We start from the raw sequence: 23104 nt of genomic DNA, 5'->3' as shown, positions 1-23104 counted from the left end.
TCGAGCAAAAGCTCCAGATCAGATACAGAGCCGTGAATGAGACATATTTGATGTAATGGTGCATCTCTAAGTGCAGCCTGGCGCCTGCAGAGCCATTCTGCTAGATGGGGGCGATAGCGGCGGCGAGCCAGGTTTATGATCCCAGATGCTGCACCTCTCAAACGAGCACATTATTGCACCACTTGCTCCTCGTAATGTGCCGGGAAGGATGGAGAAGGAGATAGGGGTGTGGTGAAAGATTTAGGCTGGCAGTGCTGTCCTTGTTGCAGCAGCGGTTTTTGCTTTTATGTCTGCTTAAATAATTTATGCTGGTGCAAGTGCAGGTAAACACTGAGCCTGTCGGAGAGGGAGCAGACGTGCTGATGAACAGGCGGTTGCAACGCTTGTTACGCTTCCTTTTTGGCATAATACACACTTAAAGCTTTATTTATCTATTAGTTTTCTGACAAATAGTTACATTTTTTCAGCAGATTAGAGTCAGTGCAATAAAAGGGGAGGTGGTTGGATAATCTTGGTGTTACTTCACGATGAGGAGTGAACTACAAACGCAACTGTCTTGAAGTTTAGTCCCATAAAGGAAAAATAAATTCACATCTAAACAGAGTTACAAAGGTCAAGTCTTGTCTTTTTATGACTTTAAAGGATATAAAGAGGCTGCGTGAAAGTTGTAACAAATGTAGCTTGTTATTACACATCAACTTTATTTATAAAGAGCTTTAAAGCACTATAGTGGACCAAAGTGTAAGTAATGAGAGGTAAATAAAAGGGACTTTTATTTTTAAAACGGCACTTTAATAAGATATACAAATAAAACACAAATAAAATGACTGAAAATTACTGACCTGGGTTTTAAGACGGCTCCAAAAAAAAAGAACAGGAAGGGGCGTATCCAACATCAACTGCACAGCTGACCTGAGAGGGCGTGTAAGGGCGTAGTAGCCCAGACCGGTAGAGCGGGTCTAGACCACTAATGGGCTTAAAAGCAAATACAAGAATTTTAAAATGGATCGTAAAATGCAAAAATGTAAAAGAGGTGCAGCAGCGTTCTGAACCGTCTGCAGAAGAGTCGCCGGGGCATCCAGTCCAGCCTGCTGATGAGGAGGGTGCGGGTTACTGAGTCGAAGTGCTGCCTTTGGCCGACTGCGTCCACTAAAAATAAATGATAAAAAACTTTACTGCTGAATGTCAGAGTTTATTTCAAAACTTTGTGATGGTTTTTAGCGACACAGGGACGGAGCAAATAACCCATTTATGTTCCACAAAATGTTTGTTTTCAATCTTTTAAATTCATGCTGTTCGCTAAAAAATGTGCTTAGGTAGAAGACTTGTATTACCATTGAAGCTATGGCATTTTTTTCATTACATTATTGGACTTTATGGTATTTTCCTCCTGTTTTTGGTAGGTGGTACCCCAGAACTGCTGTCCGATTTGGGAATATTTAAAGCCCCTTTCACACTGGTGGATACCCCGGGTTTAACCAGGGAGCTAGCGTGTCGCCTTTCCTTTTTTACATTGACCGACGCGGGGTGGCGTGTCGAGCTGCCTTGCGAAAAATCTAATCCAAAAAGCGCCTCATGTGGAGGTTTCAAGCAATCCGAACAGAGCTCCCGTTTCAAATGTCGTTTTTAACATTTTAACGCAGACTTCGATGGGGACTGACTTCTCTTTTGGAGTCTGCCCCTAGTGGTCAGTCAAGAACTGGAGCTTTCGGTTCCTTCTTTTCTTTTCTTTTCCTGTAACAGGTGTAGGGGCGGCTGTAGTTTTCCACCTCCATGCCACCAGTCTCCCATCCTGATGCCGGGATAGATCAACCGTGGGGGCTGATTCAGTGCAACGTAATCAGGATAGATTCATACTAAAGGGATCTTCGGCGCATTAACAATAATAATAATCATAATAATAATAATTCATTTTATTTAGAGGCGCCTTTCAGGTCACCCATGGTCACCTTACAGGAGATACAGTTAGAAACACACATTATAATAATGGGGGTAATAATCGATGATAAACTTAGCTGAAAATCACACATAAATAGTGTAAAATCAAGAATGTCTAAAACCCTAGCAATAGTAAATAAAACAAATTATTTTTTCTGTCAAAGAGCACAGTTTTTAATGTATAATTCACTCATAGTTCCATTCATGACTGATTGTGTGGAGATACGGGGTAACACCTATAAAACAAATACAAACCCTATTTTTCTATTACAGAAAAGAGCTTTAAGGATAATTAATAAAACCGACTATTATGAACCAACAAATAATCTTTTTATTAAATATAATACCTTAAAATTCCATGATATAGTAGAGCAGAAAACTGTTTTATTTGCCTTTAAAGCCCAGCAGAAACTGCTTCCAAACTGCATTCAGGACCTGTTCCAGATAAAAGAAACCCGGTATGACCTGAGGGGGAAACTCATGTTTGAGATGACGACAGCAAGAACTAATATTAAAAAGAAATGTACATCAGTTAAGGCAAGAGAAATTTGGAATAGTTGTAATAACAACCTAAAAATGTGTCGCTCTATCGTCAAGTTTAAGAAATTGTTTAAAGAAAATATTGTAAATAAATATAAAACACTATAATTATAAAGTATACTATCAAAAACATTCTAGGATGTGAAATGTCAATTTTTTGTTTATATTTTGTCTTACTTATTTTTTTCTTCTTTATGTATTGTTTGTTTCCACTGAGTAAAAGCTAATGTCTCATATTTTTGCTGATCATAAGAAAAAAGGGTAAGCTACGGCTTCAGCCTACACCTTTTCGGCAAAATAAATGTTGTTTTTTTCTTCCTTTTCATCTTGTTCTGTACAAGCCGAAATAAAGATTCATAATCATATAAGTTAAAATACAATTAATACAAAAAAGCAGCAAAAACATATTAGCCCTATGTGTGAGATTTTGTTGGTTCCTTCTTTCCAGAATGGTGGGATTTTTAGTCGTTCAAAGTTGGAGTGCCAAGGTAATTTTTCTTGCTTCCTGCTTGTCTGGAGCGCATTTGGGACTCTGTAAACATTCCCCCTGGCTCTGATTGGAGCAGTGACGTAAGCGCTGGAAACTTGCGAGCTGCAGGTGGAAGAGAGGATTTTTTTTTTTCTCAAACTACTTAGTTTTTGTAATATTATCTAAAAATGGTGGTAATTTCAGTAAATATGAGAAAGAGGTGCCGACTGCAGATTTAAGTGTTGAGCTGGCTGCCCTTGTGAGCTACAGTCCCCAGGGTTTCATGTCCTGTCACACTCCTCCTGTCTCTCCACCTCCAGACGAAGCTGCTGACCCAGTATATCCTGAACCTGGGCAAATACGACCAGAGCTACGACATCAGAGACCGGACGCGCTTCATACGGCAGCTGATCGTGCCCAACGAAAAGAGCGGTGCCCTCAGCAAGTACGCCCGGCGCATCTTACTGGCCCCTAAACCCGCTCCAGTGCTCGAGTCTGCCTTCAAAGGTACTTCATGCATTTGTAATGCAAATGTTAATTAAAACATGCGAATAAGGGCCACTAAAAATCTTTAACATGTGAGATTAATTTCCATTCCTCTTCATCTTCGTGAGTCGTCAGAGAGTTGCTGATTACATAGTTGGGAAGCCTTTATTTCAGACTCGTGGCTCCACGTTTCTAGCGGATTCGGCCTGAGGTTTTATTATTCTAGTGCTTCCGTCGCTCTGAAGGGCAGTTAGGCCGTACCCCTTTACCTTGAACTAATGAGATGGGTAAATTATTGAGTTAATGCTAACCTTTTTCAGACGCTGGGGAAAAGAAAAACCTCGTTCATTTTCTCTCCCTCCTTGACAAAGTGGGACAAAACTGCCTCCTTGAACATTAAAATTCATAGACAGTTCCCAGCTACTGGATGTTTATGGAGGTGTTAAACACTCCTGTCATTCTTAATAATCAGAAGTTAAGTCTCTTTTTTTTTTAATCTTCTGCCTCTTTTATTGTCAGCAGTGCACTTAGTAAGTTCCCAGGCATTTACCAGCTCATTGGCCTCAGGGAAGATAAAGAAATGATTGTATTTGTTTACAAGCTGATGTGGAGGGAGATGTCTAGATCTCGTATTCATGACGCCATTTCATCAGCCTTCTCATTCAGAGCTGATGCTTTTGTGACTTTATGGCCAAGATTTCGTCTCAGTGTCTTTCACCCCCCGTCTCTCCTTTCAGACCGAGACCGTTTCCAGCTGGGCACTCTTTCACACAGTCTCAACAGTAAAGCCACCGGCTACCAGGAGCTCTTGGACTGGCCAGTCGTTGCTCCCGACCAGTCCGTGAGGAACGTGGAGGTCTTTGAACCAGTGAGGAATCTTCTTTGGCGCCGTACACTTTATCAGAGGCGCACTGTCCATATGTCAGGGTCTGGTTGTACGCCTGTCAATAATGGGCATTACCTCTGGTACAGAACGTACTGGACTCATCACCACAGAGTGTGCTTTCTGTGATGACTTGTGCAGGAGTGTCGAAACAACTGAGGTGGCTGCCATGATACAGAGCGATTATTCAAAGCAGCCCTCGCCTCCGTTTTTAGTGACATCGACAGTATGAAGTCTTTAAAACCCCAACAAGTCATGTCATTTTTCTGCCCATCCCCAAAATGGCAATGACTGTGTAATGCTTCCCCGTTTGGATGCCTAAGAGGTATGGAGCCAAATCAAGGCCAAAAGTTTTGCTAATTTGAAAACCGTACTTGGCACCAATAGCAGTATAAAAGCAATAAACTATGCCAGACTGTACAGTTCAACAGCCACACTTTAAAGTTTGACATTTCCCACTTCCACATACTACCAAGTACGGTCTAAAACAGCTTTTTAAACAGAAATGTGTCACTAATATCAGTTTTTTCCACTGCCAATCACGTGAATATGGTGTATATACCGTGTTGAATCATACTTGTACTGATAACTTCTGCAACCTACGTTTCCTGAAGGCAACATGACTGAGGAACGTCCCCCGCCTTCTCTGTTCTGCTGTCACTCATGATGCCACGCCCCTCTCAGTTGATGCCACGCCCCCCACGCCAGATCGGGGTCAAAAGACTGAACCTGAAAAAAAAATTTGAAACTGGAAAAAAAAAAAGATGTTAAACTGAAAAAAAAAAAGATTTGAAACTGAAAAAAAAGATTTGAAAATGAAATAAAAAGATTTGAAACTGAAAAAAAGATCTGATACTGAAAAAAATAAAATTGAAACTGTAAAAAAGAATTTTCAGGTTCAAATTTTATTTTCAAATTAGCAAAACTTTTGGCCTTGATTTGGCTCCATAGAGAGGCGGTTTGAGGGGTTATGGTGAATGTTTTTCGTTGATGTCGCTGGGTTCAATTTCTCCCTCAAGTTGCCATCTTTTTAAAAGTTAAGTTGTGTCTCAGTCATCCCATCAAACTTGAACAAGTCACACACACACACACACACACACACACACACACACACACACACACACACACACACACACACACACACACACACACACACACACACACCGACTTGTTATCAACAAGAATTTGTATTGAAGGGAAATGGTTGATGAAGCCATCGACTACAAAACGACTTGCTCGACATGTTGTATCTGTTTAGGTGAAAGAGTGGGTGCCGTCAGTTGGGAAGTCCAAGAAATCCAAATCTGACGACAAGTTCTACTCTGACGATGAGGAGAAAGACGAAGACGAGGAGGAAGTATCTGAGAGCAGCGGCAGTGACGACAAGAGCAGCAGCAGTGAAGGTTGGTTTCTCTTCAAGGTTTTTCTTAAGTCAAACCCTAACCCTTTCTTAAAAAAGAGGCTGTAAATGCAACAAGACCTCAGGTGGCAGGTCCCAGTTTGGCAAATGAGGCTCAGAATTGTCACTGACCTACAAACGCACACACCAGCTGACTTCTTTAATCAGCGACCTCCCACCAGGAGTTAAAGTTGTAAGCAGGGTTCCCATGCATCCTTGAAAACCTGGAATGATTGGTCAATTTTCCAGTCCTGGAAAACATATGGAAAATGACAAAAAAGGTCAAATGTCCTGGAAATGGTTAGGTTGTCCTGGAAAATGATCCTCCCCCTGCCTTGTTAGTGAATGTAAATGGGTTAAAAGTTCTGCATATGCACAACTGTTGAACCCTGATTTGGGCAACATTAAGGCTGCGCCATGGAGGAGAAGGCGCGCGTTTCTCTGCTTCTAGCTGACGCAGCGCCCCACGTGACGCTACCAGCCAATATTATTTCTTCTTCTGCTTAGAGCGGTTCTCCAACAGTGTTTCCAGTTGGCTGTAGCTGGATTTAGCGACTTTTCAGACGCTGCTAAGAACTAAATGCTTTGAGACAAAAATAGTGACTGAAAAATGAAAAGTGTCGTTAGTATTGGTCAGCGAGATTATATTTGGGTCTGCTTTGATAAATAAACTTTTACTTTTGCATGAGTAGTTCAACCACAGTCAAACATGTGACAGAGTTTATGCTCCAGGATCAGACAATAAGTTATATGAGGAAGAGTAATTAAAGCCAAACATCCAACCACATGAGAATAAAAAGGAAAACCTTTTCTCACAGCCAACTTTTACCAAATGGGTGTAAAGAAAACAAAAAAGTAAACGTGAATGGCTTCAAAAAGCTTTGACATCATGATATGATCAAATTCAAGTTTAAGTTAGAATTTCTTAATTCAGTGATCTATAAGTCTTGATAATGTCTTCAGGGATTTTAACCTTTTTTTTCTAATGAGTAGGGGTGTAACAATATATCGTGCCACGAAATTTTGCGATACAAAAACGTCACGATACGTGTTGTGGAGGTTACAAACTGTATCGCGATATTGGGTTATTATTATTAATCTTTTGTGTTGACTAGTAACGCGCATCCGACCGCGCCTCGACCCGCGGGCCAAAATCTTACTCCGCTCAGAAGAAACTACTCCCATGTTGTGGTCCCATTTTGAGCTCTGAACCTTTACTTATGTAAGGCTGGTGTAGAGTTAAGCCTTACCTTATTAAATTAAACCTTTTTTGGGTCGTGAGTAGGATAAACACGGGGACAACTTCTGCTTCTGAGTTTGAGAGTACTTTACTGTCCGCTCAACAGCGTAGGATTTTAGAACATCAACACAGCAGCTAGTGCTGTATCACTCCGCCCAATCTAAAACATATTAACAACTACGGATAAACTGACTAGTGTCATTATAGTCCCTGATTTACATCAGAATATAAAGAATATATTTATAAAATAGTGAACCCTGAATTACCAAAATAACCTTCTTAACAAAAATAAATCTCCTCTTACACTTATAAGGTGAGCATGAATCAATCTTTTTTATGATGTAAAATTCTATGTATTTATTTACTTCTATTTATTTATTTAATTTTAGTTGTTAAATTTCTGGAAAAGAAAAAAGGCAAATCATACATGAGAGAACCTATTCAGTTTGTGGCAAAATATTTGTACTTGTATGAAACTGAAGATGCATAATGCAAACGTGACATTTACTTTTAGTTCAGTTTGTGGAAAATGGTTGGCCTGGCTTTCTCTTTAAAACTTTTAAAACAGTTATAAAGCATTACAAACTGTAACAATAGGGCAAACGTACAGAATTGTTTTTTGTATTTTGTGTCTTTCAAATAAAAGACAATTTTTTCCAGTCATATGTTCCTCATTCAAGGTAGTTAAAAAATACTGCTATAATATCGTATCATATTGTTATCGTGACCTCGATATCGTGTATCGTACCGTATTGTGAGATTAGTGTATCGTTACACCCCTACTAATGAGCGCCCGGAGTACCTGGGGTCTTGATCAATCGACACAATTTTAATGACACAAAGCATCATAGTGCACATGCAGCACCAAATGAATGGGAGAAAGCTCAGCTTTCATCCCATAAAACCCATTTCCACCCAAGGAAAACAAAGTTCCAACACCAAGCAGCTAAATTAACGCAGCATAAAATGTTCAGAATGCAGCGTACTGCAGAAAACCGGCACCAACAAACTGCTACGTCCAGTTACCGCTTCACAAACTAAATCTTACGTCAGTGACATCACGTTTGAGCTTTTAAAAGCTTTTAAGTGAAAGCTGCAGTAGTGTTTGTACTAGTCCCATCTTAATACAGGTGTGTGTGTCTGTGTGTGTGTGTGCAGAGTTGGGCAGTGCCAGTGAGGAGGAAAGCAGCGACGAGTCCGAGAAGAGCTCCAGTGATTCTGAGGGAAGTTCTAGTGAATCTGAGAAGAGCTCCAGTGAGTCTGAATCAGAGCAGAAGAAAAAGACCAAGAAGATCCTGAAGAAGGGCAAGGCAGCTACTACTGACAGGTAGTTAAACTCCTCCAATCTGTTCTGGCCTGGGGGCGTCATTCTGCTCCTCTGAATGGTCCGACCAGGCGTTACCTGCTGCTCGAGCCTCCTCTCTCGCCGGGATAACCGGACAGCTGAGCGTTTGGAAGAAGCACCAGAGTCGCGGTCGACAGCAGACCCGACTCCACCTCTGCCGCATCAGTAATCTGATTCCTCCGTCTGTGGTAGTCCAGCTGCTGCTGCTGCGTTTCCTTCATTTCAGTCAGAGTAGGGCTGGGCGATATATCGAGATTTTAATATATATCGATATATTTTCAAACACGATATGGTACGAGACAATATCGTTTATATCGATTTAAAAAAAAAAAAAAATTTACATTTTTTTTTTTTTAATGATTTTGATATAGCTTATTTTGTGACAAATTGACTTGAATGTTTTATTTGAGATTTGCACAAATGTTTTGTTATTTGCACAACTGTCAACCTCAGTGGAAAAGTCTGCCTGTAACTGTCTACATTGTATTAATAACAGTGTATTTTAATTTAATTGTTATGCAGGAAAGGGATATTTGTTTTATTTTATTCAAGAAGCATTTTTATTCTATATATGCAGGCAGTTTATTTTTATTTCATTTGTTTTATACATTTTGATATTGTGCAGACCTCTGTTAATAAAGGAACCTGTGTGACATTTGGCACGAGGCTTTGTATTAAAACTTTTTTTAAGGGTTTGCCTCAGAAAAAAATGAAGCTAACAGAGATGCTATGCTATAATGCTTTGGGGGAAACCCCAATTAAGGCACAGAAAAAATATCGAGATATATATCGAGTATCGCCATTTAGCTAGAAAATATCGAGATATGACTTTTGGTCCATATCGCCCAGCCCTAGGACAATGCAAAGTGTCTTACATAAAATAGACTTGAAGATGCAAAAGAAACGTTATAAATATATTTAAAATAGAAGATTAAATGGACTAGGACAGATAAATGCACCAAATTCATGTTCCAGTGTAGTGAAACAAACAGTAAAACTAACGTTAATGACTTAATATTGATTGTGTCGTGTGGAGTCAGAGCTCATGAACTCCTGACAGTTTACCCGACATTTCATGGTCCGTTGGTACGGACGTAAGAGCAGTAGCTAAGTCACTTAATAAAGGTGACTTGTTGAGAAACACTAGTGCAAAAGTTTGTATGTGATAAGTAAGTTGGACAGGAGACTTGGTATCCCACGTAGTCCCCAGAGTAAGCGGCATGTTTCATGTAGAGCTCCTGTAGATCGTCATCGTCCCTGCTGAAACCCACCACTGTTGGTGACAAGCCTGGAGACGCAGGCGCGTGCAGAGGTGGACAGAGTACTCGACCCCAGTACTTGAGTAAGAGTACAAATACTACTGGTCAAAATTTAATACGTTACAAGTAAAAGTAGCTCAGTCAAAATATTACTCGAGTAAGAGTAGAAAAGTACTTGCTTTTAAAGGTACTTAAGTATCCAAAAGTAAATGCTTTTAAATTTACTTTAAGTAAAAGTAAGAGTAAGAGTAAATTTCTTATTTTCCACATCAGTAAATTACTATATTTTTTCTAAATTAATTTAAGGATCTTTTAACTCTTGTTTCTGAGAATTAACTCTTTGAAACCAGCTGCACTGATGTGCTGCTTTTAGAACCACAATGTTATATAAAACCTGCAGAAACACCAAAAACAAATCAAATGAATGGGATCATAAGAGGACAGCAGATGATGCAGAGTTTATTAACAATCATGAACTGAAACCAAATGAACCTGCACCATCCAACTAAGTCTGGATCCCCCTCAAAGACCACTGCTTTACAAAAAACTACATTTCTGCTTTCAATAACTCAATGTTGAAGTCACTTAACTTTACAGGAAGGACATGTACCAGTACAATATAGCAATATAGAGCATAACAAACTGTCTCCTCATGTCTGTCTTGTCTGTCTCCGTGCCTGTCTCCCAATATCCGTCTAAAAATAGGATTTTAGGGAAGAAGAAAAAAGAGCAGACCTGAAAGTAACGAGTACTTTTCAGCCTTCCTAGAAATTTACTTGAGTAAAAGTAAAAATATTTGTCTTGGAAATGTATTCAAGTAAGAGTAATAAGTACCAAAGAAATCTAATACTCAAGTAAAGTACAAATCCTCTGGATATGTACTTAAGTACAGTACTCAAGTAAATTTACTCGGTTACTGTCCACCACTGGTCGCGTGTCAACGGGGTGAACAGCAGAGGGCCCAGGACGCAGTCCTGAGGGGCCTGTGGCGACGTGTCCTGACCGACCCGCACTCACTGTTATCTGTGAGCGAGGAAGGCGAGTAACCAGTTGCATGGGGAGGGGGGTTGTGGTTTAATGTCGATCCCCCTGCGTTCTGACTCTAAACTGTGAGTTTACACTCTTAATTAAAGATCTATTGTTGTTGAGGATCACATTATTATTATCGACGTAGCACCTAAAAAAAGCTGAATAAATGTGGAAAATTGACACTTTTTGTAACATTCAATAGTCTATTACTACATAGAAAAACGGTAATTACGGACAAAGTTTGCTGAAAAGACTCAGGTCAAATGTGTTCATGACATTTTATAAAAGTCTATTTATGTAAAATTGGAGGGGGAAAAAAAATCAAACCAGCCTTCTGGTTGTACAGCTTTATTGTATTGTGTACACACACGCACGTACGCACGCACACACACACACGCATGCACGCACACACACACACACTCGGCGACTACCATTAACGTGCCAATCAGGGAGTATTTTCCTCCAGTAGCGGAGCCCACATTTACATGGCTAATGGATAATGACTTTTGATTGGTCATTTAGCTGCACGGTGTCACTGGCGAATGAGATCTGAGTCATTACGACCGAATATTCTCATGCACGCTCCCTTTTTTACACGCTGGCGTATTCAGTTTCTGATGCGCGGCGCTTAATTTGCTCAGAGGCACAAACTCACGCGGAACACACCTGATTGTGGTGTGTGACAGGCCGCCGGCTGACCCTGTTCTCTCCATTAGAGAGTGTAATTAGAGCAACTCACCCCAGTGCTCGAACACACACACACATGCACGCGCGCACGTACGTACACAGAGTAATTAGAGCGGCTCACCCCAGCGCTTCCACAACAAACACAGCATAATGCCCTCATTATGGCCCAGTCATTTCAGGCAGGGCCTAATCAGGCCCACGGTGATTTATATCACTTTTTCCTGTTCGGAGCAAATGAAATCTGTTGGCCAAATTAATACTGGCTTTTCATCATCGCCCAAGTTAAAAAGCCAGTTACCGTCACAATTCCCCTCATTAATTTAACGGCCGAAAATCCCAGGCAGGCGGTGTAAACACTCATTATCGGAACAAATTGAAGGGGGACGGCGCAAGTGAAAGAGAGGAGGGAAAGAAAGGAAGAAAAAAGAAATCTTTTTGAGTGAATGCTGCATTGAATTAACTTCACAAACAAAAACAGATTGATTTGCTTGTTGTTTTGATCGGGTCGAGTCTGGGTGCAGAAGAAAAACATATATTAAGAAGTTTGTTTCTTTGACTGTTTGTCAACTTGGGAGTTTTATCAGTTTAGTCTCAATTAAGAACCGTTTCACTTCATGTTTTTTTTTTAACTTTAACTAACATTTGTATGCCTGATGCAGTTTTCCTGTGTGTTCCAGCAACTCGGATGAAAACGGAAATGGACCTATGGACCAAGCGAGCAGCTCGTCGGATGAAGGCTCGTCCAGCTCGGAGTCGGACTCCGAGGACGAGTCCGGCTCAGACACCCCGGCACCGCCGAAGACGTCCGTCGCAAAGGCCAAACCCAAGGTGACATCAACATCTCGCTGTAGAGAACATCTGTACCCCATCGGGCCTTTACAAACCTCACATATCACCAGAGGTGGACAGAGTACTCGACCCCAGTACTTGAGTAAGAGTACAAATACTAGTGGTCAAAATTTACTCCGTTACAAGTAAAAGTAGCTCAGTCAAAATATTACTCGAGTAAGAGTAGAAAAGTACTTGCTTTTAAAGGTACTTAAGTATCCAAAAGTAAATGCTTTTAAATTTACTTTAAGTAAAAGTAAGAGTAAGAGTAAATTTCTTATTTTCCACATCAGTAAATTACTCTATTTTTTCTAAATTAATTTAAGGATCTTTTAACTCTTGTTTCTGAGAATTCGATGTTGAGTTGTTGAAAGCAGAGAGGTAGTTCTGCTTCGGCAGACACAATAAACATTTGAAAATAAATGTCTGTGGAAAGAGCAGACCTGAAAGTAACGAGTACTTTTCAGCCTTCCTAGAAATTTACTTGAGTAAAAGTAAAAATATTTGTCTTGGAAATGTATTCAAGTAAGAGTAATAAGTACCAAAGAAATCTAATACTCAAGTAAAGTACAAATCCTCTGGATATGTACTTAAGTACAGTACTCAAGTAAATTTACTCCGTTACTGTCCACCACTGCATATCACCAATTATAGCTGCAGATCGGATCAGATTTTAGACGCTCAAAGCAACAAAACCAGCAAGCACCAACATTCAAACTTCCGAGTTGAAGCCAAAAAGGAAGTAGAAAAAGCTGCAGTTCCTGGAGTGACCACGAGGTGCTGCTTCCAAAAGAGAGTCAGTCTCAACTGACTTTTATGTTGAAATGTCCAACTCTGAAGCAGCATATTTACAGCATTTTCATCTCCATAGATCTCACATCCATGACAGCAAATTTATGTAAATTATGGGATTGGTCTTCTGATTGGCAACCAGCACGACAAATGGCTGGCTGTCATCACTTCTGAGCTGTGAATTAACACCTAGTGGAACGTACTCATTATTTTAAAAACATGTGATTTGTTTTGCTGTTAATCCTTCAACCCCAATTCCAAAAAGGCTGAGATGCTGTGAAAGAGATGAGAAAATAAAAAGAAAGGCGAAGATTTGCTGATCTCATAAACCCATATTTTATTCCAAATGGAATTGTTAACACATGTCAGATATGGAAACTGATAAAATACTGGCTCAGTTTGAATTAGATGGCAGCAACACATCTCAACGATGTTGACCGCTGTGCAGCATCGGTGCTTCTTTCAGCAGCTGACTGCAAATGTCTGGAAAGTGAGGAGGACATCCAGGTGCTGGAGCTTCAGGAGAGGAATGTGGTCCCATTACAGTCCCTGATGCCAGACTCCAGCTGCTCAACAGTCCTAGACCTTCGTTGCTGACGTCATAGACGCTACTGCAACCTCAGACCCTCAGAGAGGCAGACTGTTGGACTGAGCTGGTAACAAGCTGGATTGTCCCTCTCTCCTGTAGTCTGCAGGACAATGACGGCCACGGTTTCCAAAAAGAACCTCAAATGTCGATTAATCCGATCAAGAACTGTTTTCCATTTGGCCTCAGACCGTTTGAAATGGATCATGTTCACATGTGGCTGCTTCTTCGGGCGATGGAGCCGTAAAATGCATTTGTTGTTGACAGGAGGAACTGTGTTCACAGACGAAGATCTCTGGATGCGGTCCTGACTGTGCAGTCAAGAATCATGCCTTTTTTTTTTAATAACTGAGGATCTGAAGGTGTCCAGCATCCAGTGTCGACCTTCAGTCTGGACCCCATTCACACAGAGATTCCTTCTGATCCTCTGAATCTTCCTAGGATATTATACACTGTAGATGGGGTGATCTTCAAAGTTGTTGCAATTTTACATTGAGGAGCATTTTCCTGAAATAGTTTCACCATTTTTCTTTTGATGCGGTTTGTCTCAGATTTGTGAGCTGGGAAACTTTGAAGGAGGGTGCTACGTTCGTGCTACGTACGATTAATCGATTTTAAATCGTAATCGCGATTATGTAATTAGAACGATGTTAAAACGTGAAAATCGTAAAATCGATTTTTCACTTTTTTTTTTCTTTTTTTCTTTATTTATTTTTTTAACCTTGTCTGCACACATTTTAATGATTGATTGATGGAAATACCTCTCAATACCTGCGACAAGTGCCCCATGGGAGAGGCTCTTTAGTGTAGGAGGGGGCGTTGTAACATGCCACCGGGCATCCCTCAAGCCAGATGCGGTAGACCGGCTCGTGTTCCTTGCAAAAAACTTGCAAATGTGAACAGCAAATGTAATGACTGACATTACACACCTCTACCTCCTTCATGGGTTGCATTATTATTTAGCATGCAAAGACCCAGTTTAGTTTAATTAGAAAATGTCTTGTTTTATTTAATTGAAAATATAACTTACTGTATGTTTGCAAGTGGTGATTTGCTGATTTTTTTTTTTTTTCAGAGATAAAACTTTATATTTTATTATATTTTTTAAAACTTTTTTTCAACTTATTTTACAGAGTTTTGCACTTTATTCATTCATTTTTGGTTTAATAAGAGCAAAGTTTGCACTTAAAGCCCAATGGGGCAAATGTTCAATAAAAAAACAGCATATTTGAAATCATTTCTTTACCTTTTGTCAATTCACAAAGTAATCGTAATCGAAAATCGGATTTTGAGAGAAAAAAATAGAGATTTTATTTTTGGGCAAAATCGAACAGCCCTAGTGCTACGTCAAAAGAAACACGTATTTTAATATTGTTCACTGAATTCAACATCAGTTTTGTAGCTGATATGTGCAGATAAGAAGCTACAGAGAGATAAGTGCTTTCTACTTAAAGTTCATCTCTAGTATGAGATATTACAGAAGGTGTTGGGGATGTCGTGAGTATGACATTGTAAAAGGGATAATGGACCTCAGGCTGCGTGTGATGAAAGCTAAAACCCTGATTTAGACTCTGGAATATGATGTGGTTTCATGGTACCTCCTTTTATTTTTCTCTTCCAGCTTTTCATTTGCTCCGTTTCTCAGCCTTCCCAATCTTTTTCTTACCCGTTATGCTCATTGCATTATTTCTCGCCCTCCCTTTACTTTTCTACGCTGTGAAATTCTCATTTCATACACTTTGTCATTTGGGCATGGCCTATGAATTATGCATCTTTCTTTTCGTCTCTCTCTCTCTCTCTTTCCATCTTCCCTGCTCTTTCAGTAACAAGGTTTCGGTCTATGTTGTCACCCCCTAGCGTCAATCAGGGAAAATGTGATAAGATACGGCCTCTAACTTTGCAGTTTTCCACTCCCGTTCCTCTCGCACCTTTTTCCTGTTTATTTTTTCTTGCTCTCGTTGCCTTTCCAGGCCGGATTATGCAGAGTGCATGTTTTTATGGTTGTTTGTGTGCTGTGAATGGAGCCAGCTTGGTTCGGAGGATGCGTAGAAAGGGTGCTAAAATGTTCCCGTATGTTTTTTAAATGCGTTTTTATGGGAGCTGGTTGGGCTCCTGACAAGCGCCAGCTCCTTCTCACGAGGTGGCGCGTTGCGCTTGTGACACGCCAGCCTGCGTGACGGATCACTGAAAGTCTCAGACATGTTCCCTAGAAATGCAGACTGCCTCTTTTGTTTTCGGGATGACAGCGACACGTCTTCAGCGACGGTGTCGGTGAAATTGAAACATCTCAGGGATATTCACACAGTTTCAGCTCTTCTTTCCTTTGACCTGCTCACCGTCAATTTCCTGTGTTTGTTTTGTAGGTAGCGGCGAAGTCCAAGAAGGAGGTGTCTTTATTGGATCTGGATGACTGTGAGTATATCTGTCAATTCTGCTTGTACCAAACCAACAACGTAAAGTCTCTTCTACAGATTACAGACAAACAAAGATGATAAAGTTGTTGGTTAATCTGAGATAAACCAACAATATTGACTATAAGCTCAGATACAAGAGTCTAATTGTTGCTCCTTGTCTGAACCATTTAAAGTGTATTGTGAAGTCAAAAATTAAACTTTGGGGGCAGTAAAACTGCACAAAGTAAGTCTGTTTAACTCAGGAGTGGTACCTACATGACTGACAGTTCATATACGCCAACGAACCGTACGACTTCAATTGGCACTTTTCCACTAGTGCCTACTCGGCTCTACTCATCTCAACTCGCCTCGACTCAACTTGGCCTAGTTTTTTTTTCCACTACAATCTAGTACCTGGAGCAGAAGTAGGCGGGTTGGAGCGAAGCTGCTGTGACGTACTTGATTGCTGTGGCGCTTGCTGCCGCCACACATGGCAGAAACTGGTATTACGAGACTGGACGGACCAAGGTGGCTATTTAGTAGGGGTGTGCAAACAAGGGTACCTCACGATTCGATTCGATTTCGATTATTGGAGCTTCGATTGTTCGATTCTTCGATTATAACGATTTTCGATTCGATTATTGGTGCCACGATTCTTCGATTATTGTGATTTTTAATGCTTTTTTCCATACAAGATTGATTTTGTCTTCATCTGTGGCTACATTTGTAAATAAATAGCCAATCAATTAACTCAGTTCCTCTAACAACACTCATTAAGTAAATAACAAGGTTTTTTGAACATTTGACATGTATTTTTCAAAGACACAAAATAATTTATTTTACGACTATGTAAACATTTGCTCTTTGACTTACTTAACTTTGACCAGGGAAAGCTGCACTTGCATGAGAGCGCCCTCTATTGGTGGAAAACACTGAAAACGGTCAAGCCCTGGATTTAATGAGTTCATTAATTCAAGTAAACAAGATATGTACTTAGTGTAAACATATCTGCCATATTTCAAGTGAACAATAAGAAATGTGCATTCTTGAAAATGAAATGATTCAGCAGCTTATTCAGTCTGGAATCTGGATAGGATAACTTAAAAAATAAAATAAAATAATAAAAAAAAAATGTAATTAATCGATTCCAAATCGTCACGTGACGCATCGCGATGCATCGACACATCGATGAATTGCGCCCACCTCTACTATTTAGCACGCTTTTTTGTGGATATTTGAACCCACAATCTTACACACTGCTCCTTTTAAAGTATCACAGTCAGAGTATAATATGATAATTTGCAAAAACAGCTGCTGCTGTGACTGCCCAGTAGTTGTTTCGTATTCCTTTGTGAGCAGTAACAGTTCAAAGGTGAGGTTATAAGGCGTATTAGTAATAGTAAATGTTGGGTTGTATTTATTTTATGTGAAACTTTTTAAGAATGTCTGTCTATCTGCTGTGCCTGCGCACTTTATATGTGTATATGTTTATATGTCTATATGTTTATATGTTTCACCGTGGGAAGTGGGAAATGTCCCTCTCGATTTCTTGTATGTCTTGACATATCAAGTATTGACAATAAAGCGACTTTGACTTTGACTTTGACTGTATTGTGGCTCTTTAGTGCAAATTTTGATCCAGTCCAGCGAAAAATGGGAGACTAGTGCGAAAGACATACATTCTCTAAAAAGATGAACTGACGTTTTGCTGAAATATACTCCCAAAATGTATATTTGAAAGTATTTTGGAATTTTTGGAAGGCTCATGAAATAAGAAAAAAAACAAGGTGTAGTTCTTTCAAGATAATCCATGACATGAGTTTAAGATGGTTTGGCTAGTTTTTATCGGATGATCTGTGCCTTAAAGGCACTCTATGTAGAAGTCCCACCTCTGACCACATGGGGGGAGCAGATCACCAGAAGGGTCATGTGTCCGCCCATGGCGTAGGACGCAACTAAGAGCACCTCTAGAGGGACACAATGGGATTACAAGACGTGCTGGACCATCTCCACTCATTAGCACAGCATTGTCAGTGACTCAGCTCAGCAGATTGATACACCCCCATCTGGTCAGAGGTAGGAGAGCTACACAGAGCAGCTTTGAGCTTTCATGGATATAAAAGGTGCTTCTGCTAAGGTGCATATGGGACATTTTGATTCACTAAAACAATACTAATAAACAAACGCACAGAAAGCACACAGACTTTCATTGAACATTAGGGGTGTAACAATATATCGTGCCACGAAACTTCGCGATACAAAAACGTCACGATACGTGTCGTGGAGGTGACAAAGTGTATCGCGATATTGGGTTATTAATATTAATCTATTGTGTTGACTAGAAACGCGCATCCGACCGCGGCCGCGACCGCATCTCGACCCGCGGACCAAAATCTTACTCTGCTCAGAAGAAACTAGTCCCATTTTGTGGTCCCGTTTTGAGCTCTGAACTTTTACTTATGTAAGGTTGGTGTAGAGTTAAGCCTTACCTTATTAAATTAAACCTTTTTCGGGTCGTGAGTAGGATAAACACGCGGGCAACTTCTGCTGAGCTCCAGTGTACTTTAATGTCCGCTCAACAGCGTAGGATTTTAGAACATCAACACAGCAGCTAGTGCTGTATCACTCCGCCCAATCTAAAACATATTAACAACTACAGATTAACTGACTAGTGTCATTATAGTCCCTGATTTACATCAGAATATGAAGAATATATTTATAAAATAATGAACCCTGAATTACCAAAATAACCTTCTTAACAAAAATAAATCTCCTCTTACACTTATAAGGTGAGCATGAATCAATCTTTTTTATGATGTAAAATTGTATGTATTTATTTACTTTATTTATTTAATTTTAGTTGTTAAATTAGAAAGAAAAAAGTCAAATCATACATGAGAGAAACTGTTCAGTTTGTGGCAAAATATTTGTACTTGTATGAAAATGAAGATGCATAATGCAAACCTGACATTTACTTTTAGTTCGGTTTGTGGAAAATGGTGGCCTGGCTTTCTCTTTAAAACTTAAACAGTTATAAAGCATTACAAACTGTAACAATAGGGCAAATGCACAGCATTGTTTTGTATTTTGTGTCTTTCAAATAAAAGACAATTTTTTCCAGTCATATGTTCCTCATTCAAGGTTGTTAAAAAAATACTGCTATCATATCGTATTGTATCGTTATCGTGACCTCAATATCGTGTATCGTACCGTATCGTGAGATTAGTGTATCGTTACACCCTTATTGAACAGTTGATGGTGGAAAATTGCAGTTTTTAGTGCCTCCTGTGGCCATATCAAGAATAGCACTCGCACCTCCTCAGTGGTACCTTTTTATGTGCTTCAAGATATTTCATTTATTTTTTCTTCTTTCTATCATTTAGTCTCTTCGTCACCCACAAACACATCAATGCCTTCGGTCTACTCTCAGAGCCTGCTCTCCGACCTCGAAGGCCTGTCTCTCTCCAACATCTCCTCAGCCATGCAGGTCAGTGTGCGACGCAGGCGTCCGCTTCGCAGGCGTGCTTGGACGACATTTCCTCCATCACCGAGCGCTGAGAGTCGATTGTTCCTCTCCCATCTGACACCGGCACTACGGCACGGCATCGTACGAGATTGCAAAATGAGCCTCTCTCCCTTGTGGGACATTTCTGCTCCAGACGCCAACTATTGACCTTTTCTGCCTTGTTATATTTATGGCCAGTCAGGATGGTGCAACGGCTCTCAGCGTTTCCTGTGTCTCTTATATAGTCTGTCTTTCTCACCCTCGCTGCCTTTTGCTCTTCAACACCCTTGAACTCCATTTCTGCGTCTCATCTAAGTCCGCCCGCTCCGTTTCTCCCCTCCTCTCTCTCTCATCTCTCTCCTCCTCTCTGTCACCTTCCATCTCTCCCTGTCAGATGTTGCATCCCTTGTGTCTGCATGTTGTGTATATCTGATGGCTGACCTTTCCTGCTGTGACGGCTCCTTTCTCTCCTTGCCGTGTGAGCTGCTCTTCACGTCTGTGTATTTTATATCTTGTCTTCCCTTGAGAGGGAAATATCCACACCACCCCCCCACCCCCCTTTTCGCTGTGTCGTTTTTGTATGATTAAAGTCTCCGTTTGGAGATCTTAAATCAGAAATAGTCAGAATGGAGAGAAACAGTCAACGTAGAGATTGAAATAACAACATATATGTCAGAACTGTCACATCTTTAACCCTTTGACATCCTGCCAAGAACAAGGTAATTGAAAATGTTTTAGTTTCTTCTGGCCACGGGTGATTAAAATCCAGCCTTTTTCTTTCTTTTTTTTTTGTCTTTAGTTTTAAGTTTGATTGAGATTTTGATTATAAAACCAGAAAAAAGTCAGCTGTTGCTTTAATATTTGCTTGAATGCTTGAAATTCATTCTGCTCGGTGCCACAAAGAGGTTCCAAAGATTGTTGAAAAGTACCAGTCAGGAGAGTGATATAAAATAAAATCAAAGGCACTGAATGTACCTTGGAACGCTGTCCACGCCATTATCGTCAACGGCAGACCGCAGGGGCGTCGCAAACATCAGGGCAACGGTGGAGCATTATGTGTTCCGGGCACGTGTCAAGATAGATGGACAAAGGAAATAATAGATTTAACAACCTCGAACGGGGAAAAGTTGGAGTTTCAAGGGAAAACTACAGAATCCAAGCTAAAGATAAAAATCTTGGGATTGCCATATTTTTTTTTTTTTTTTTTTGCAGGTCTGAACCCAGAATTTTTCTTGCAACCAACTTTATTCTCTTTAACGATCCATTTGTATATTTCAAGCCTTCAACTTTTCAACAAACTCCTGACTAGAAATCAAGTTAGAAAGCAGTAACGATGGTGTCTAAGTAGGTGACGCCAACAGGTTTGTTTACCGGCAATACTGCAAGTCTCGTCATCATCTCGTCTCCTTATTGTGATGCATAGAGGTATGATTTTTAAGAAGAAACCTTGTTGGGAAAATGCCCTCGCATTGGAGGGATTAAACTGACTACTTGACCATGCCTCTTTACTTTTTATAGACAGTGAATGGGATCCATGCGATGCGAAGGATTCACTGCGTCCAGCGGTTCCAGCCCTTGTGCTTTGTTCGGTTGAACTCAGAACCTCCTCAGAAATGTGCAATAGCACGGCCACCGAACTCAGGGAAGATTCAGGTGGACCGAGTTGGGTGACTTGACGCCAGATCGAGATGGACGTCCATCCGCCCGTCTTGTACTGCTCATCCAGGGTCGGGTCATGGGGGCTAGGCATGGAGGCCCAGACCGCCCTCTCCCCGGCCACGTCGTCCAGCTCTTCCAGGGGGATCCCAAGGCGTTCCCGGGCCATTCACTCACTAAACCTTCAATGTTCAATCTTCAATAGTGCATAGACTTCTCAGTCGTGGTGTTGCAGGACGTCAACTACTGTAGGTCCTACGCCCTTTCAAAAACCAGCCGTGATCCTTCCCGTGAGCGTTCGCCCTCCCTTGAACACGATCAAGCCACATCTTGACTTGCACTTGGATGCAGCATTAGTTTCTGAGGAGCAAAGATGGGAAGATTCTTCTGCTTGTCAATAAATGCATGACAAAGGGCCAATCCCAATTCTCCTTCACTCGCCCTTCTTTTCTCCACTCGCACTTCTTTTCTTCCCTAAGCCCTAAAAAAGAAGGGGGATATTTTAGGGCACTTGAGATCTAGGGCACTTGGCCCAGGTGCCTGTCCCATTTCCACCCCTACCCCTCGTTTTCATCCCTAACCTGAACAGGAAGCCGAGAGCCAAAATCTGTTTTAATTTCAGCTGTAGCGCTGTTAATATGGCACTTTATTAAGTTTTAATATTTTTTCAGGTATAAAGGTAACCTTAAGATCTGCAACTGGGGCTCAGTTTATCCAAATAACGCCTGTTAAGAAATTTGACCCGATGTTTTCGGAGATGAGAAGAGCCCCCGGCCCCGGGGAGCAGCCTCAGCTCACAGCCCGAGAAGAGACGTGTCCGCCGGGTCAGGCTGCTGCGTCGTCCCGGGAGAGAAACTCTCTCCTGGGACGCAGCTCTGTTGAGAATTATGCTGGCTGAAATAAATCATTTAGGAAGATGTTGGTTTAATAGATGAAATCTAACAGTTGTAGCTACGCCTGTTAAGAAATTTGCTCCGAAATTTAGAGATTTCTGTCTGCCGGCTCCGGAGTTTGGGTCCGCGTTAAATCGACGCAGAGCCTACGGCGTAGGGTACGGCGTACGGCGCGCGTCGCCGCGTACAACGACGCAGACCTTACGGCGTAGGTTGAGTAACCTACGCCGTTCTGCGTTGGTGTAACGCGGAACCATAAATCCCTTTATTCTGGCGTGATCTTTTACAACTTTATCTGAAAGTGTTTAAATTACCCAGATAACAGCTGGATTACTTTGTGGTTTCTGAAGACTATTATATCAGAAACATCCAAAACAAATCTGACGAGTCACAGGATTATTTCTCTGTATTTCTCTGAGACGAGTCTGCCTGTTTGCCTTCGGTCGGCGAGTCAAATCGACGACGCAGAGCCGACGGCAAAAGCATTCTGGGAAATTTTCATACCCCCTCGCTCGCCAAGTCAGCATCTGAAATCCCTCGATTTGAAGGGGCTATTCTCAGCCCCTAGCCCTCGTTATGCCCCCTCCCCCTAGGTGAAAAGAGGAATTGGGACACCACTACCTTCACGGGAACGCGCAAAAGTTAGGGTTAGTGAAGAAAACGAGGGCGAGGGGGAGTATTGGGACGCAGCCAAAGTCACATTATTCCTTAAAGACTGGAAGGTCTTTGTTTCTCTTCCTGAAGAGCATGGGATACCTAAACAAGTATAGGAAAACCTGGAGGTCTGTTTTGCAGTCTCTCAGACGACCCTTCATCAACAACCATCATTCATTATTCTTTTGGCTCAGAAACATCGGCAATAGACCGCGTGGTTAGACAAATGTTCAAGTTAGAAACATGGACTTGAGAACAAAGGTAGTCCAGAATCCAGGGTTTGGGGAGTTCTTCTGGGTTGTACCAGTGACCTCAACGAAGGTCCTTTACCCTTCCATGATGGCAGCACTCTTCTTCTTATTTCTTTTTTTTCCCTCCGTAGCAACACCTCCTCTCTAGGTGGAAGTGCGTAGCGGGTGGAGTGCACTGATGCAATGGTATAAATGGCCACGTGGCTGTCATGTCACTGCCGCTGACCCACGAGACAACCATCCATAATGTTAAAGTGTGAAAAGTGTGAAG

General features: G+C 41.1%; 1 protein-coding gene across 2 annotated transcripts in view; it reads left to right on the top strand.

The window, feature by feature from the left end:
• ap3b1a (adaptor related protein complex 3 subunit beta 1a) overlaps window positions 1-23104 on the top strand; it is a 104046-nt gene that overhangs the window by 50561 nt on the left and 30381 nt on the right. For both annotated transcript variants that reach the window (XM_061733910.1, XM_061733909.1), the window contains exons 16-22: window positions 3268-3454; window positions 4171-4301; window positions 5575-5719; window positions 8114-8282; window positions 11953-12103; window positions 15845-15893; window positions 19258-19361. In XM_061733910.1, the coding sequence (XP_061589894.1) occupies window positions 3268-3454; window positions 4171-4301; window positions 5575-5719; window positions 8114-8282; window positions 11953-12103; window positions 15845-15893; window positions 19258-19361 (936 nt within the window). The remainder of the gene's footprint in view (window positions 1-3267; window positions 3455-4170; window positions 4302-5574; window positions 5720-8113; window positions 8283-11952; window positions 12104-15844; window positions 15894-19257; window positions 19362-23104) is intronic.

Source organism: Cololabis saira, chromosome 11, assembly GCF_033807715.1.
Source record: "Cololabis saira isolate AMF1-May2022 chromosome 11, fColSai1.1, whole genome shotgun sequence".
Lineage (NCBI taxonomy): Eukaryota > Metazoa > Chordata > Actinopteri > Beloniformes > Belonidae > Cololabis > Cololabis saira.
Note: the sequence above shows the minus strand (reverse complement) of the source record. Positions and strands in the feature narration are given on the sequence as shown.